General features: G+C 41.3%; 1 protein-coding gene across 2 annotated transcripts in view; it reads left to right on the forward strand.

Moving 5' to 3' along the window:
* Positions 1-16,877, forward strand: part of RAPGEF5 (Rap guanine nucleotide exchange factor 5) — a 223,580-nt gene that overhangs the window by 184,252 nt on the left and 22,451 nt on the right. For both annotated transcript variants that reach the window (XM_039238850.1, XM_039238851.1), the window contains 6 exons: positions 592-622; positions 1,658-1,736; positions 4,300-4,449; positions 8,083-8,180; positions 10,899-11,021; positions 13,177-13,355. In XM_039238850.1, coding sequence (XP_039094781.1) covers positions 592-622; positions 1,658-1,736; positions 4,300-4,449; positions 8,083-8,180; positions 10,899-11,021; positions 13,177-13,355 — 660 coding nt within the window. The remainder of the gene's footprint in view (positions 1-591; positions 623-1,657; positions 1,737-4,299; positions 4,450-8,082; positions 8,181-10,898; positions 11,022-13,176; positions 13,356-16,877) is intronic.

The raw sequence follows: 16,877 nt of genomic DNA on the forward strand, positions 1-16,877 counted from the left end.
AATTCATGGTTTAATACTTTCAAATGCATTAGATAGATTAATGGAACTTGCTACATCCCATACAAAAACCTTACATAAAATGAGAAATAATAGATTAAAATAAAAAAATGATGTAAGTTATGACTCTTGCCTCTATGGTAGAAGATGATGAAAAATCTCTCAAATCTGGAAGAAGAGTTGAGCTGGGGACCTTCAGGATGTCCACCACACAGAGAAACATTCTGGAAAAGATGCTCTTTTGCTGACTTCACTATCTGAAGAACAGTCATTTCACTTAAAATCTATCAGTCTATGAGAAAACTTAAGAGTTTCTGTGGATTGAAAAGATCCACTTCTTCCCTCAACACTCACTTTCTGTGGGTAGAAAGTGAAATAGACCTATGGAGCAGATGGCATCTTCTTCCTGGTTCACTTGAAATCCAGAGCCCAATGTCAAGGGTGTTATACATAGTGACCTCATGAATACTGGGTTTTATCTTTTTGGAAAGCAAAACACCTCTGCTCAGTGCCTGAAAAGTAGTCTTCTGTGACAGTCACTGTTTTATACTGGGTTTGGAACAAAGACTGACTTCCTGTCCTTTTTCCTTTCAGCACTGTAGATGAATATTCACCACAAAGGAAGGTGAGGCAGACCTTTCTCTATCTGAAACGGGGCCATCAAGCTTGGAGACCTTGCCTTGCCTCACTTGGCATTTCTTCATAATTAAAACGAACGCTGCCCCTCCAGCAGAACAGGGGCAGGCGGGGAAGCCTGGGGCTGGAGCCTGCATGCACTTTCCCGCTTCACTTCAGTTTCCCTGTGCGGGTACAGATCCAGTTGTACCCTTAGACCCTCCACTTGTCACTCTGAGTATTTTGGGAGTCTCGGAGTTTCCCCAGTGTTCCCAGAATCCTATAAATTTGAATTTGAAACATTGATGGGAAAAAAAGAAAAAAAATGCAGGCAAGAATCTTGACTGCAAGCAGGAGGAAGTCAAGTTAGCAAAAGGGTTGCACTTTTCAATGCAAGATAAAAAGAAATGGCAGCGAGAAGGAATGTGTTTCCTATTCACCTTGAAGGGGAAATGCAAAATGAGATGTCGGGCACAGGTTTTGTAGAAGCAGATCTATCAGGTGGAGAATCATAGTGAATAATGTACTTATTTCCCTTAAGCAAGTCATTGTGCCACAGCAGAGGTATGCATCTTTATTCACTGCTTTATCCAGAACTCCTTCATCCACACTCATGGTTGATGTTGGGATCTCTCTCTCTCTAGAGAATAATGCGTGGATGTTTGCTGTAGCCAAAGTTTCAAAATCATGCCACTAGTCTCCAGCATGTTGCTGGAGTAATTATAGGGGCTTTTTACCTGCTTCTGGCTTTGGCCAAGGTCTGTCTTGTTGCTCAGAATCTCCACCTCCACATGTATTAATAGAGGCAACTCCCTATTTATTCCTCTAAGATTGGATGGGTGGGTTTCATATTAGAAAGAAAGAGAGAGGGAGAGAGAGGGAGGGAGGGAGAGGGAGGGAGGGAGGGAAAGAAAAGGAAAAAAAGAAAAGAAAAGAAAGAAAAAGAAAAATTGGCCAGCTCTTTTGGAACATGCTGTAAGCAGCTGTGGTTTTTCCAAAGGGCAGGAACGCATTCATTCATTGTTCTCTTTCTCGCTTCTCATAGAATAAAGCCCTTTTCCACCAATTCAGTCTTAAGGAGAACTGGCTCCAGCACAGAGGAACTGTGACTGAAACAGAGGAAAGTGAGTATGATTTTATGGGGGTTTGGGGTGAGGGGAGCAGCGGTCAGTAACCCTCACTCTCCAGCAGTAACACATCGGCCTGCCCTTAAACTTTTCTGCTGTCACACCCTGTGGCAGGCACCTTAGGACCCCACAGGATGGTTTTTATTTTCTCGCTTTGAGTGTTGGAGTTGTCTTGATCACACAGCAAGAGATCATACAGGGACCAAGGACATTTTCAATTTGAGGAGCAAGAAAAGGAGCCTGCAAAGAGCTTCCCATCAAAATTCCTGCAATTTTCCTTTTCCTCTTGGCTGCTTTCTCCCATAATCTTTTTTTTTTTTAATGTTTTATTTATTTCTGAGAGAGAGAGAGAGAGACAGCGTGAGCAGGGGAGGATCAGAGAGAGGAGATACAGAATCTGAAACAGGCTCCAGGCTCTGAGCTGTCAGTACAGAGCCCGACACGGGGCTCGAACCCACAAACCGTGAGATCATGACCTGAGCCGAAGTTGGACGCTCAACCAACTGAGCCACCCAGGCGCCCCTACTTTCTCCCACAATCTGTCAGCCCAGTGCCTATGGCTGACTGGAAAGTCTACTAAAGCCACCATGCGGGGCTTTGGCCGAGTCATTCCCTGGGATTTAGAGAAGAAATTCTTGGCGAGCATAGCGAAGGGAAGGAAGTACGCCGAACCCTGGGTGGCTGGGCTGCGCTGGCCAGGGCTGCACACCCCGTGCGCCCTGGACCAGTGCTGCTCAGTGAGAGGGTCAGCGAGAGGGCTGGTGACCCATGCTGAAGGCGGCTGCTCGCTCATTACCACGGGAGACACCTTTGCAGGCCTTGGAAGGTGCTCACGCACTTTTCTGTGTTACTCTCCTAACAGAACAGGAAATGGTTTCCTCCTGTTTGCACAAAGGTTGAGTCAAGTGCAGAGCCTGGGGAAATACAACTGAAACATTCATGCTGTAGTGACCGGGAGACTGTCTTTTAGCCCGCTTCACAGTATGTTCACAGTATGTGCTGAAATTCTAAGTGTGCACATTTAATATCTGCTCAGCTTCTCCAGCACCCACACAACAAAACATCACGTGGATGCTGCTTCTGCTACGTAGTGTTTGTGTCTAATGCTGCTGGTAATGGGCGTTTAAGAAGTATGGCCTATAACAAGTGAGAGCGTGACAAAAAAGAGCTTACCTCCTAGTTCCTTAGTGGCTGATCCTCCATGCTTACCTGTCATAAAATTTAATCGTATAGTTCCCCAAACTGAGTTTCAAAGAGCATGAGTATTTCGAGAGCCCCAGCCTCTTTTTGTTCATCATTTATTAATAAGCAAGCTGTAAACTTTCCTCATATTTAGTGGTCTTGTCTGGCTCAAAAGTTTTATTTTTCCGTGAGAGCAAGAAAGCTTTTGTGTCTCTCACAAATCTGTTGACAACATGTAAAACAGCTATTTGTTAGATGCTATCGTTTTAGTGACCTACCTGACCGAACCTGAACCAAAATATTGCCACTGCCTTCTGGTGGCATAAGTATTTTGAGGTTTGTACAAGTAAGCTCATAGTTGTTTTTGTTTTTGTTTTGTTTTTGCTTCATTTGCATTTCTGTAGAAACAGTCTTGGGTTTATTTTTGTAGAGCCATTTAAATTGCATATAAGATTTCTCTAGGAACTGCACTCCCTCTTTAATTTTTTTTACATAAAATGAGAAATAATATGCAATATGGTAGAAATAATTTGCAATATGGTAGAGAAGAATATCTAAGTGTATTATCTTTTTAAAAGAAGCTAGTGTTTTATACATTCAGAGCCGAGATAAGAAGCAAATAATGTATCAGTTATCTCCACTGTTTTTAAGCAGCGTCTGTTATCAAATCACAAAGAAAATTTTTTCCAGGACCCTGATTCACCTTGATAGTGATGATGCCCTAGTAATAATTATTTGCACTGCAGACAATAAAAGGAAGTTTAAAGGGCTACAAACCCTTTTGGGAAGGGTTTCTATTTGGAAACCACACTCACCACCATCGTGGTCAGGGGCGTCATGATGAACTGATCAAGAAACCTGAGCACAAAAATCATGACAAACTGGCAGATTTTTTGAATAAGCTTGTGTGAAATCCAAAAGCAAAATGCAGTGTTCCCGATTGAGCCACTGTGACTGTCCACAAATGCAGCATAACATAAAAATTTATTAGTTAGTTATCTTAATATTATTACTCTGGGAAATCTCAGTAATGCTGAAAGAAGGGACTCAAAATTACAGTTCATGTACCACACATTCTACTCTGCTGTGGTCAGGCCATGTCCACCATGAGCACACACTTGTATCGCATGGGGCTCTCATTACAGTTTGGGAAGCCTAAGTCCATTTACCAGCTCTTTATGACATCTGTATCTCATGTGTATTCAAGCACACATTTATAAATGTGTGCCTTCAGGCACCCAGGTGCAGACATAAATATGTAAATCCAGTTCTGTGTTTCCTACTAAGGAGAGTAGTAAGGTAGCTGCCTTCACTTGAAAAAGTCTGTACCTCATGAGTCCGCTTATCTGTTTACTAACACTTCTTTTGTTGTGTGCAGTTTTTTGCCATGTGTATATAACGGAGCACTCCTACATCAGTGTGAAGGCAAAAGTTTCCAGTACAGCACACGAGATCCTGAAAGTTGTGGCAGAAAAGATACAGCATGCGGAAGAGGATCTGGCTCTGGTGGCTGTCACATTCTCCGGGGGTAAACTATTTTATGTCCTAGAATATTAATCTTCCCCTGGATCTCCTCTGAAAGCAGACTCGACATTTTTATAGAGTGAACGTGCAGCTTGCCCCTTCTGGGTCCGCAGCTGGATGACCACAGTAACAATAAGAAGCCGCCTACCAGAGGTGTTTCCATGACAACAGTTGGGTACTGTTGGATACTGAATTTCCTCCCCAAGAACTGAATAAAGAGGCATGCCAGTGTTTTGAAATACAGAGCTTTTCATATTTTATACTCTAGATAAGCCTTCTATTTTCATATTGAAATTAACTTGGGAAATTGCTAAAGGATGAAATTACTTTAGGAAGGAAAAAGAAAGACGGGCTAGTCATATTGCTGGCTGACAGTTTAATACTTAAAAAGACTCCCTACTGAAGGAAATAAAAACTGCAATAAGCTGGAAGCTCCCAGGCAGTGTTCCTTCAGGTGGATGTGGGGAGTGAGGTCTGGTTATAGCTTTTCCTTCTGTTGGGCCTTATTTATCCTCAGAGAATGGTTTATTGTCTGTTTTGAATAAGATCACACAGATTACAAGCTCACACTATCGATCTCTGTGACCTGAACAGACCCCTCCGTTTTCACAGGGGCCAGCCAGATCTCGATGTTGCTGGCTCCCTATTTGGCTTCCAGTCTTTATTTAATATCTCATTAACCCTGAGAAAAATAAAAAGAAAGTGACTTAGCATCAGTCATTGAAAAATGGAAGTAAGATGTGAACTAATCTACCAGGGATAGGGCTGGAGGGAGAAGGAGGACAGATAACTGGCATTCCTGTTTACCCTTTGTTATCATCCTAGCGGAAGGAGAAGACTCTTGGAATTTAACCTGGTGTTATAGCATTTCTGTGACAGAATCTTCTATCGCTTTGTTACTCAGAAGCAAGTAAAATGGTCCTACAAGCTAGTGGATTACATATGCGAACCATATAGCCTTCTGCCTGTCTCTCAAGGGCGCTACTTGTGCATCCCATCATCAAAACATTATTTAGAGAAAAAGGGCAAAAGTGGGAGAAACATCTGGACTACATGAATGTTACTCAGAGAGTGGTCGAATTTTTAATAGAATATTTCAGGCATTCCAGATAGATGTGATAAATGCATATCAAATCTCATTTTAAGTGACCAAAAATATTAAATGATTCCAAACAATACAAAACTTCTCTCATGATAGTACCATTACAGAAGGTAGTCACTGGGTCCCCATTCTGCAGGAGGAAGGACCCTGAATGGACTTGGTAGCATAACTGAGAACCATCTCCCTTGGGGGTAACTCAGAGTCAGTCCAGGGCCACACGTGAATCTGGAAAGTAATGAGTAGCTCTTTTAATACTCCATATCTATTTGATGTCCATGAAATACCGTTTTTACACTCTATTAAGTTAGATTCATCAGGGAGGCCAATGTCGTTCTAATGTGTATAGACTCATTGCTAATCTTCCCTAGAACTATCAGCTTATCTCTTGAATTATCCCACAGATGTGGAAATGAGCCATCATTTTCCATTAGTTAGTACTTTTGTCTGTTAAGAACCTTTCTGCCTGTAGCTTAATATCCTCCAAACAATAATACTTTATGAAAAAAGAGCATGAAAAAAAGTTTAATGTATTCCTTGCTCTAGTTCGCTAATTTTCAGTAAATAGTGTTTTAGATGCTACTTCAGAATGAAATGACAGCAAGATCTACTTTTATTTTCTTTTTTTCAAGAAAGTTTTAAAATGTTACAACATCATAGGTTTTGTGGATTTTTCCAAAAGGACTAGTACTGTTATATCCTCCTAGCTTTCAGGGCCGTTTTACACCCAGAGTAAGGTATATGTATGTAGTAACAGAAATCTGCCCACCTAGTTATTCAGAGCTTAAAATTCTATGACACTTAATCTTTTATAGTATAGTGACAAACCTGAAAATAAGTAAAAACATATTTCTTAGAAAATGGAAAAGTTACTGTCAGAAAGCCATGGCATTTTACTCCATTGCAAGTGCAGATAGACTTTAATAAATTCAGATTTAAGGTGGACATAGGAACACACAGGCTTGTAAGAAATTATAGCCAGAGAAAGAGGGAGACGGAAGAACTCCAGAAGCCAGCCGAGTGGAACCATTTACCACGCACATCAGCAGCCTGACATGAAAGTGCTATTGATCTTTATAATGCTGGGCCATAAAGAATATATTGGATTATCATTTGTGTACTCTGTATTAAGCAGAAATGTTCAAAACAAAATTTGGCCTTTGAACTGATTAAGTTATCTAGAAAAACGTATGTGGAATATTGCATTCCCCCACCATGCTGGTAACGAAAAGGCTGATTTAGAAGGTTAGTTTAGTGAATTCCCTTCTGTAATTTGTAGTTAGGAGGAGGACTTTTTTCTATGAAGAAGGCTTTTGTGTTAGAAGAGAGCTCCAGTGACGGTAGAAACATGGCTGAAGGACAGGAACAATTTGTAATAAGGGAAACATGAAGAATACTCTGCTTTACCAGTAGTCAAGAAATATAAAATAAACTGAGAATCTATTTTTGGTTTTAGCTGAATAGCAAACTTACCACAAGTAATAATCAGTGTTGGTCAATGTACGAATTCAAAAGCCATTGGGCAGTTTGTATTAGAAACTTTATTTATTTATTTATTTTTTGATGTAAGGAGGGGCAGAGAGAGAGGGAGACAGAATCCCAAGCAGGCTCTGCACTGTCAGTGCAGAGCCCAATGTGGGGCTCAAACTCAACAATTCTGAGATCATGATCTGAACTAAAGTTGGACGCTTAACTGACTGAGCCACCTAAGCACCCCCGTCTCAACAAATTTAAAAAATATTTGATCTAGTAATTCCATTACTGGGAATCTGTCTTTAAAAAATCATCTATAAGCAGCCAGAAAGTTGTGCATAAGGATGTTGACTTCAGTAGTATATACTTTGATATATATACCAAATTATATATTATATATATATATATATAGGGGCTCAGAGCCTGGAGCCTGCTTCAGATTCTGTGTCTCCCTCTCTTTCTGCCCCTCCCCTGCTCGCTCTCTGTCTTTGTCTCTCAAAATAAAATAAAGACATAAAAAATTTTTAAAAATGACATACCTAAATAATTTTGACACGTGGTTATTATAAGTGCTTATAATAAAATCAGAATATAGAACTAGATATGGAATAATTGTAAATATGTATGTATGTATCCATACCAATTTTGAATGCATATGTATAAATAATTATAATTATATGTATGTATGGGTATTGGTTATACATATTTACATAAAGATCAGAACAAAAATAGACCCAAATGTTACCAACATTGGCTTCATATGGTTATCTTGCAGTGATGGGATTCTGAGTGAATTTTACTTTCTTCCCTAAAGTGGTCTGTGTTCTGAAGAATGACTAAAAAATATAAGAAGGAATCACAAGAGGCTTTTACTTTATGGATAATGAGCAGTGGTTTCCATAGTCCCATTGGTGTCATTGCAGAGTATGCAGAACTGAATTAAATCTATATTCTATTTGCTTTTTAATGTTTTTCTTTGGCGGTTTTCACTTTTTAGATATACTGTGTATGACTACTGCTGTTCTTGTGTTTCTGATCTCTCTCTCTCTCTTTATTTTAATAAAGAAAAACATGAACTTCAGCCAAATGACTTGGCCATCTCTAAATCCTTTGAAGCATCTGGCCGGATATATGTCTACCGGAAAGACCTGGCTGACACTTTGGTAAGGACTTTGAGCCTTTTACTTGAAACACAAATGGCACACTAAAATTGAATTTTTTGTATGTTTTATAATACATGTTAGAAAAATACACTGAACTACCTACTCCTCTAACCAATAATACGCTTGTCAAATAACACTGCTTTTGCAAATCAAAGACAAGTACAACTTGAGGAATCCTAAACCCTTCCAAAATCAAGCTCTGCTTCTCTCTGGGCCCTGGAAACAAGGGGTCTGTTTCATGGAGCCATCACTAGGATGGTTCTTTTTAGCTGACTTCCTGTTGTATGTATAATTGAGGACTGTATATACCACACTGGTTAACCAAAACTGCTTATAATAGAAATACTTTATGTAAAATTACTTACAAGTATCAACCTACTATACTATTAATCATAGTCAGTTTTTGCACTTATTACCAGACAGGTGCCAAGTAATTTACATACAGTACCTCATTTAACATTGCCAGTAACCCTGCGAAGTTCAGAAAGGCTGAGTAACTTACTCTTGCTTGCTACAGCCAAGGAAAGGAAAGTGCTAGGGCTTCAGTTATTATTGGCTTTGAAACTATTACACATTCCTTTCCTTTGTATGTGGTGAGGGAGCAAAAGAGAGGAAAACTTGTCTTACTTGGGTCTTTCCACTTCCAAGTGTCCTTCAGCCGGTCACATGTCCTCTGTCTGTACATGATGTAATTCCTTCTTGAGTAAATAATGAGATTGGCTTGACTTCCATCTTCCCTATGAAGGAGGGCCATCTCCCCTGCAGTGCTGTGGAGCCTCTGGGGATGGAGGAGACCCACTCTGTCTCCCATGCCCTCCTTCCTGGTGCTCCCCATAGACCTCGCTGCGGTTCCCTGCTACACACACCCAGCGCTCTCGGGAGCCACAGGCCAGGGCCAGCTTCTGAAGAGTAGAAGGCAGGCCTGAGCAATGTCTTAGTGGAATAAGTGGGTGCTCTGAAGTATGTTCCGAGATGAGTCAGGTGCCATCTTGCCCTCGAATGTTTCCCACCACCACCTCTGCACACCACCTAAAATTTCCCTGTTGAGAATCCCAGCTTTCAATATTTTATCCTCAGAAGAGTTCAGTTGAAATGGAATATTGTAAGGGCAGGATAACATGTGGAACCTCTAACACCCACTATACTGACATATTGATGAGTCAATCCTCTTGGAGAGCAGGAGTTAGAGCCCTAAATAAATAGGATTAGAGAAATAGAAAGTGTTTCTTGGAGAGGGCTGTGGACGGCCTTGGACAACCAGAGGCCAGTGCCAGGGCGAGGGGTGCATTTAGGGAGAAAAGAGGAGGAATAAAAAGCCAAATCTCCAAATTAGTGTGCAGAGATTCGTGTGGTTTCCCAGCTCTTGGCGCTCCCTCTGAGTGCCTGCCGTGTGGCATGGCATCTGGCTGGCTCCAGACTCATCAGGCCCTGAGAAATGTGGGCTCTCCCCCTCTCAGCACCTAAGTATTTGCATGCATTCTCTCAGTGCACCCTCACCCAGGGCCACCTTGTGTCCCACTCTGGCTTACGGGGACAATTTGTACCTTGACAAGCTCCGAAGAGAATCACATCGGTGGAAAAATGGTCTGAAGGTCTTTTGTCATTTGTTTTTTTTCTCAAATTCAGAAGCCTTTTCATAAACATAAACATTGTAAAATGCAAATAATTTTGCAGTTTTTAAATAGGAATTAATATTTAGAATCTGAAATATTTCCTTCATCCTGTCATGTACTTAATTTTTGCAAAGTCCCATTCTTTTTTTTTTCCAAGTCATTAACAGTTTTAACATCATCTATTCAAATCCAAACCCTCAAATAGAATTTGTTATTGTTGTTGTTTTAAGTGAACTCTAAGCCCAATGTGGGGCTCAAACTCGGGATCCTGATGAAATCACATGACTGAGCCAGCCAAGATGCTCCTGGAGAATTTATATTTTAATTAGAAAATATCAGATATTTTGAAAAGATGCCAAATAATTTTTAATAAATTTAACGGTCACCAAAGATTTAAAGTTGTGGTGGCATTTAATAATTTCATGCCAGATTGTAAGGAAATAGTATTACCAGACACATACCTATTTGTGTAGGGAAAGCCACAGATCCTTAAAATAATCATCTACCATGGGATATAAATGAAGTAACTTTTATTTTTTATTCCTTGTTTAAATTTTTATCGCTTTCCACAGGCATTTTAATAAAATTTGTAAACGTGTGTCTTGGATGAGGCTTGTTAAACATATTTCCTGTAAGAGCCATGTCTGTCTTTATTGAAGTGCACCATGACATTTCTTTTGTTTGTTTTTATACTAACCTGCTGGCACATTAATTCTTACCAGAAGCCAAAGTGATTTCAGGGCTTTCGCTTTCATTATGCTGTCTGCTGGGGCAGTGTTTTATAATCAGATTTGTGGATGCGAGCATGTGTGCATGCATGTGTGTGTGTGTGTGTGTGTGTGTGTGTGTGTGTGTGTGTGTGTTTCAAGGGGGAGGGGCAGGCTAACTCAGTGAAGTATCATTGATCACATTCCACTGTTTCCAAGGCTGTTTCCCAATTTGGTTGCATCTTACCAAAGATGAACAGACTAGGGAAAATATTGAATGCACTCAGACAAAATGACTTTCCCAATCGGGCCTTCTAGTGCCTTTCTGTGGCCAGCCACTTCAGTGCCGAACATTTGGGAATTACTGAGGATCGTTTTGCTTCTGTCTGTTGGTTTAGAACCCATTTGCAGAAAATGAGGAATCCCAGCAAAGGTCGATGAGGATTTTGGGAATGAACACTTGGGATCTTGCTCTGGAATTAATGAATTTTGATTGGAATCTCTTTAATTCAATCCATGAGGTGAGTAAGGAGTGAAAAGATAAAATAAATAGTAGTGCTATTTCAACTGTGAATTCTTTTTTGAAGAATATTTGTATGTGACGAGGCTTTAAGAAGATCCATCATCTGATGACACAGTTATGCATAGGATACCACAGCTCAAAGATATTTGGGGACTTGAAATATATTGAAAGACTGACGCAAACCCAGGAAAATCAGAATACATGACCATGCTTTATTTGTTCCTTATATAACCATATGTATACTGTAGTATAAATGTGTTTTTATATGTATGAATATACAGGTACTTGCATATTTATGAAGCTTTAAGGGGGTTGAAAAGCCATTTTACGTTTGATGACTTTGATTTTGATCCTTTTATTTTTTCCGTAAAGTTTACTGTAGTCATACAAGAATCATATTTATGTACGTACCTACATACACATACAGCCATTCTTTTACTCAAGAACATTCTATAAATTTAGCCTATACTACAAGACTTAAAGTACTTTCTTGAAAATTTAGATATATTGCAAATTTTTATGTTCAGTAACGCTCCCTTAAAAGACAGCTTCAACATTTATAAAATAATAGGGGCAAAATGTACTGACAATTAAGGAATAAACGTAGCCGGTAGAAAGGCTCCCAGGAATCAGGAGATGAAAAATGAGGCAACCCTCTGCAACCATATGTTGCATTTGCTTTGCCATGTAGAAATGTTTCATTACAAAACAGACTTACAAAACAGCCTTTCCTTCTGAGGAAATTGATGCACAACTTGGGCACTTGAACTTCACTTTCATTTTGGAATGTCTTTTAAATGTCTTTATATTTTCTCATTAAAAAAATTCCAATATTAGGGGCCCCTGGGTAGCTCAGTTGGTTGAGCATCCGACTTCGGCTCAGGTCATGATCTCACAGTTCGTGGGTTCGAGCCCTGCGTCGGCTCTGTGCTGACAGCTAGCTCGGAGCCTGGAACCTGTTTCGGATTCTGTGTCTCCCTCTCTCTCTGACCTTTCCCTGCTCATGCTGTCTCTCTCTCAGAAATAAATAAAACACTAAAAATTTTTTTTAATTTTAATATTATTGTAATCTAAATTTTATTTTGAGAGAGAAGGAGAGAGAGAGTGTGCACGTGCACATGTCAGGGGAGGGGTAGAGGGAGGGAGGGAGGGAGACAGAGAATCAATCTCAAGCAGGCTCCACACCCTCAGCACAGAGACTGATGCAGGGCTCGAACCCACAAACTGAGACAGTGACCTGAGCCAAAATCAAGAGTCAGGCACTTAACTGATTGAGCCACCCAGGCACCCCTATAATGTAAATCTGAGCAAGTAGTGAACTCATTCAAGCTAAGTGATTTGTGCCTTTGGAAATGTTAATACAGTAGGACATGTCCCTGCTTGTATTGCTTACTCAGTGGGAGAACTGGAGTTATTTCTGCAAAATACGCCCACAGAGCAGATGCACCCCTTCATTTAAAAATAAATATCTCTGTTGCTCTGCACATAATCAGTCTGTATAGGTACTGGTTTTACTCAATTTTGTAAGTTTTGGACCTTGCTCTAATCTTATCATTCTCTTTCTGTTTATGATTTTCTGTATCTTACGTCCGTGGTTCTCAAAGAGTGAGTCCCCAGATTCCCACCTGGGAACTTGTTATAACTGCAGGGTTTGGCCCCTACCGCAGACATACTGCATCAGAAAAAGTAGAGGATGGGGCCCGATGACCTGCTTTAACAGACCTCCAGATGACCCTGATTCACACTGAAATCTGATAGAACTTGTCAGAAGACTCTACCTGTGAGAGTCTAATATGCATCTTAAATACTAGTGACAATCATTTTCACCTGTTTTTGTCCCTATAACAAGTTCAGAAAGTTTGGATTGATTCAGCCTATGATTTCAACTGGAGAACTTGTTAGATTTTCATGTAAAAAAGCATCATCTGCACATCCTAAAAATAACGTTTATAAGCGGACCCCAGGTGAACCTTATTTAATAAGGCATCTCTAAAACTACATTGTTTCAAATCTAATATATTGTTATTTGTTAAGTTCTCAGAACACTTGAAGCTCTGAGAGCCACTACCTGAAGTAGCTCTGAAAAATGAACTAACTTTTGTATCAACTTGTCTTTGTGCTAAAAATAAATGCGGGTACAATCTATCTTTCAGCAAGAGCTGATCTACTTCACGTTCAGCCGACAAGGAAGTGGGGAGCACACGGTGAACCTCAGCCTTCTGCTGCAGAGATGCAATGAAGTCCAGCTGTGGGTGGCCACGGAGATCCTGCTCTGCGGCCAGCTGGGCAAGCGAGTGCAGCTCGTGAAGAAATTCATCAAAATCGCTGCACAGTGAGTTCTGGCGCTGAAAAGCCCAATTCCTCTCGTCTCTTTGAGAGAGTACATTTTTTCCCTTGTGATGATAAGAAGGGTTAGGAGGTAAACGTATACTACTGAGTTAAGTGACCAAATGATGTAAAAGGTCTCTTCTTGAATATTTATGTCTTTGCATTGGAAGTATTTCTGCTTTACCCTCAAATGTCAAAATATGGGACTAAGCTGTCTGCTCTGTGCTATAGGGTGATTAAGCAGGCAGCACCCTCATGCTCCATCCTGCAGCTATACTACAGCATGGCCAGGAAGCTAGGGCTGGGGAAACTGGGAAGGCAATGTGAGCAGGGAGAGCCATTGCCAACCGGGTGCATTTGAGGATTCTACTCTTGCCTGCTTGATGCCCATGATGTGAGCTTTGCAAACTGCTTAGCAGGCCCTGCACTGATGGGTCCCAGCTGACCTCTGAGCAGCACCCTCCCCCTCCTCCAGGGTGCAGCCACTGTGAATGGCTGTCTTTCCCATACACAGCATCCTCCAAGCCTGGGCATATGTTGTTGGCTCTGCCAGAATGACCACTTCGACCCTGCAAATGGCTGCCATCCTTAAGACCTAGGTCAGATCTTCCTTCCTTCCTGAAGTCATCCCTGCCTTTCAAAGGCAAGGTCAGCCATTCCCAGTCCCCACTCTCACCCACACACATGCTTTTTCACTTTTAGCTTCTTTTTTATATTTATTAAACTTGTGAGTTTATATAGAATCCCTTCACTTGGCTGGGTTAGCCTCCAGAGGGCAGGGACCATTGCTAATCAAACACGGTACCTGAGATGTCTGGCGCAGAACTTGGTAAATAGCAGTGACTCAGTAAAGGTTAGTTGAATGACATTTTAGTAACTTGCTGGGAGCATCTCTTCAAATACCAGATTTGTATCCTGAGACTGCTCCTGGGGCAGCTTCCAACAGAAGTGGGCAGCGTGAATCAGAATCTTTCCCAGTTCCTTCGGCTTCCCATTTTATTTCGCCTTCGTCTTCCAAAATAGTTTTTACGTCACAGGTTTGGAGTATACATCCATGCAATGCGTTCAGGAACTATGTATTGATCACTCATTACGTGTGCAGATCCATGCAGGGCACTTTGGGGAAACCACACTAACCTTGCACACAATCCTTGGCCTTGAGGAGTTTGCAGCCTGCTGGAGGAGATGCTTTGATAACTCAAATGGCTGACGTGCAGCAGAGAAGGGGGGAGTGCCCTATTCTGAGATCAGGTTCTGTTGGGGGCCTTAGAGGAGGGGAGGCTCTTAGGCCAACAGTGTGGAAAAGGAGGATTCAAAAAACATTCATGAAGGAAGTAGCATTCAAGGCTGTATTTGAAATCTGCGAACTAGACGGATAGGATTCCAACAGCGCACACTCTCCTTGGAGGGGAACCTCATAGGAGGAGGGTGGTAGAGGGGTTCATGGGAGGCAGGCAGCATCTGGTCAAGGAAAAGAAACCTCACCCACTTTGGCCACAGTGGAGGGATATTTGTAAGGAAGGTGCAGGAGATTGATCTGCAAAGGAAGATAAAAACAAACTGTGAAGGATGTTGAATTTCAGGTCAGAGAGTTTGGACTGAATTGAGAAGACAGGGATTCATTGCCAAGTGTCTGTGCGGGAGACCCATAGGAGCAGAGCTGTCCCCCAGAAAGGTTGATCTGAGAGTAGCGCATAGACTGAACTGTAGGCAAAGCACGATATTTTGTTTACCTAGCAAGAAATAATAGAAGTACCTAAGCTGGTGTTTGGCGTGACTGGGAATGGAAGGAGAGAGAAATAACAGATGCGCCTACATCTTGGTTGGTTTTTATGGTGAATGTTCCTTTTTTTGATTTGGCCAGTGCATTGCAAATGGTCTATGCAATTCATAAAGGTGAGGCTCTTGTGGATCAAAAGCTTTCTTATAAATGTCAGTTACTTGAAGAAGCGGGATGTTAATGTCCCAAGGAGTAAAATGACACCACACAGCTTAGTTCCAGTATAAGATTATATCTATCCTCCGGGAAATGAAATATATTCACATCTTCTCCATATGGCCTCATGCTCTTGAATTATTTACTGTACTGGTCTCTCTATCCCCAGCCCATGGAATAGAATGCCAACAGAAACATAAAGTTAAATTCCTCATAATCACACTAGTAGGAATAACCAAGGGAAAACAGTAATTTCCATGATCATGAAGTGTCTCCCCTGCCTAAGGCATCTATTTGCATATTCATGTTTCCCTTCCTTCTCCCCATCCCCACCCCCCACCTCTGTGGATTGAGTGGAGTTTATTTCCTCACACAGACAAAGGAGTGTTTGCTAAACTGGAATGTTTCAGTGTCAGTCTGTTCTTATCGTGGAATGAATGGGTAACAAAGGATTCCAGACTGGATTGGTATCCAGTATTTGTACTGTATCAATTTGTCTTGGAGAGAAATCATGTTTTTCTGTTTACAGATTCAGATGTTAGTTATATGTACTTTTTTTGTTAATTGTAAGGATGACTGAAAAAGAGGACAGTTATTTATGGGAGCTAAAAGATTAAAAGATGAGAATTCTATCTAAGATTCCAGATAGATAAATGATGTTAAATAAAATGAGGAATTAATAAACCTTTCTATAATGAATAACGATAAAACCATTTCCCCAAAAAGTCTTGTTTTCAACTCCAGCAAATGCTGTGTGAAAGGCTTGGTGTATACGAGGTTTTGAGGTGACAGGCAGAATATAAAAATGAAATGCATCCATACTCAAGCCATAAGGAACTTAATGTCTAGTGAGGAATCACAGAACCATGGGGCCTCCCTCATGGAGGAAGTGAGAGGACCAGGGAGTAAGTGAGAGCCTCTAGCTGTGACATAGGAGCCAGACACTTCTTGCTGACCACAGGAGCCTCTCACCTCAATCATTACTTCAAGAGATGAGCTGACTCAAAAACAAGGGGGCGTGCCTGGCTGACTCAGTCGGTAGAGCATACCCTTGATCTCTTGATCTCAGGGTTGTAAGTTCGAGCCCCACAGTGGCTGTAGAGATTTCTTAACTCTTTTTAAAAAACAGAAAGAGAGAGAGAGAGAGATGGAGCTGACTCAAGTCTGTCCTGGCTGGTGTGAACTTTCCAGGGGTGTGATGAGACAGAAAGGGTGATTGAGGGAAGTAAATGACAGAAGGGAAACAGAGTCGAAGTATTGATGGCTTTAGTGACCAATGATTTACGAAAACAGGTGGATTTCTAAATCATTGACCTGAAGGCATCTTTACTTGTTTATTGTGGAATATACCAAATAGCGTTCACCCAGGAGAAAGGTGGCAGAAACCAGATAAAATGGCCAATCAGACTGAGTCTTGCATTCTCTTGCCTCCCCTCGAACTGCAGGCAGGGCCAGAAGCCAGGAAAGGAAGACTGTGAGAGGCACAGACCAGCCCATGGAGACCCAGCAGTGGGGGGGATGGGGGGGGTGCTGCAGGACTGTGTCCCCCCTGCAGATTCTGGACCCTAGGTGCGGAGGCGGCAGTGCCTT

This window comes from Hyaena hyaena, unplaced genomic scaffold (genome assembly GCF_003009895.1).
Source record: "Hyaena hyaena isolate Hyena2069 unplaced genomic scaffold, ASM300989v1 scaffold_149, whole genome shotgun sequence".
NCBI classification, from domain to species: domain Eukaryota; kingdom Metazoa; phylum Chordata; class Mammalia; order Carnivora; family Hyaenidae; genus Hyaena; species Hyaena hyaena.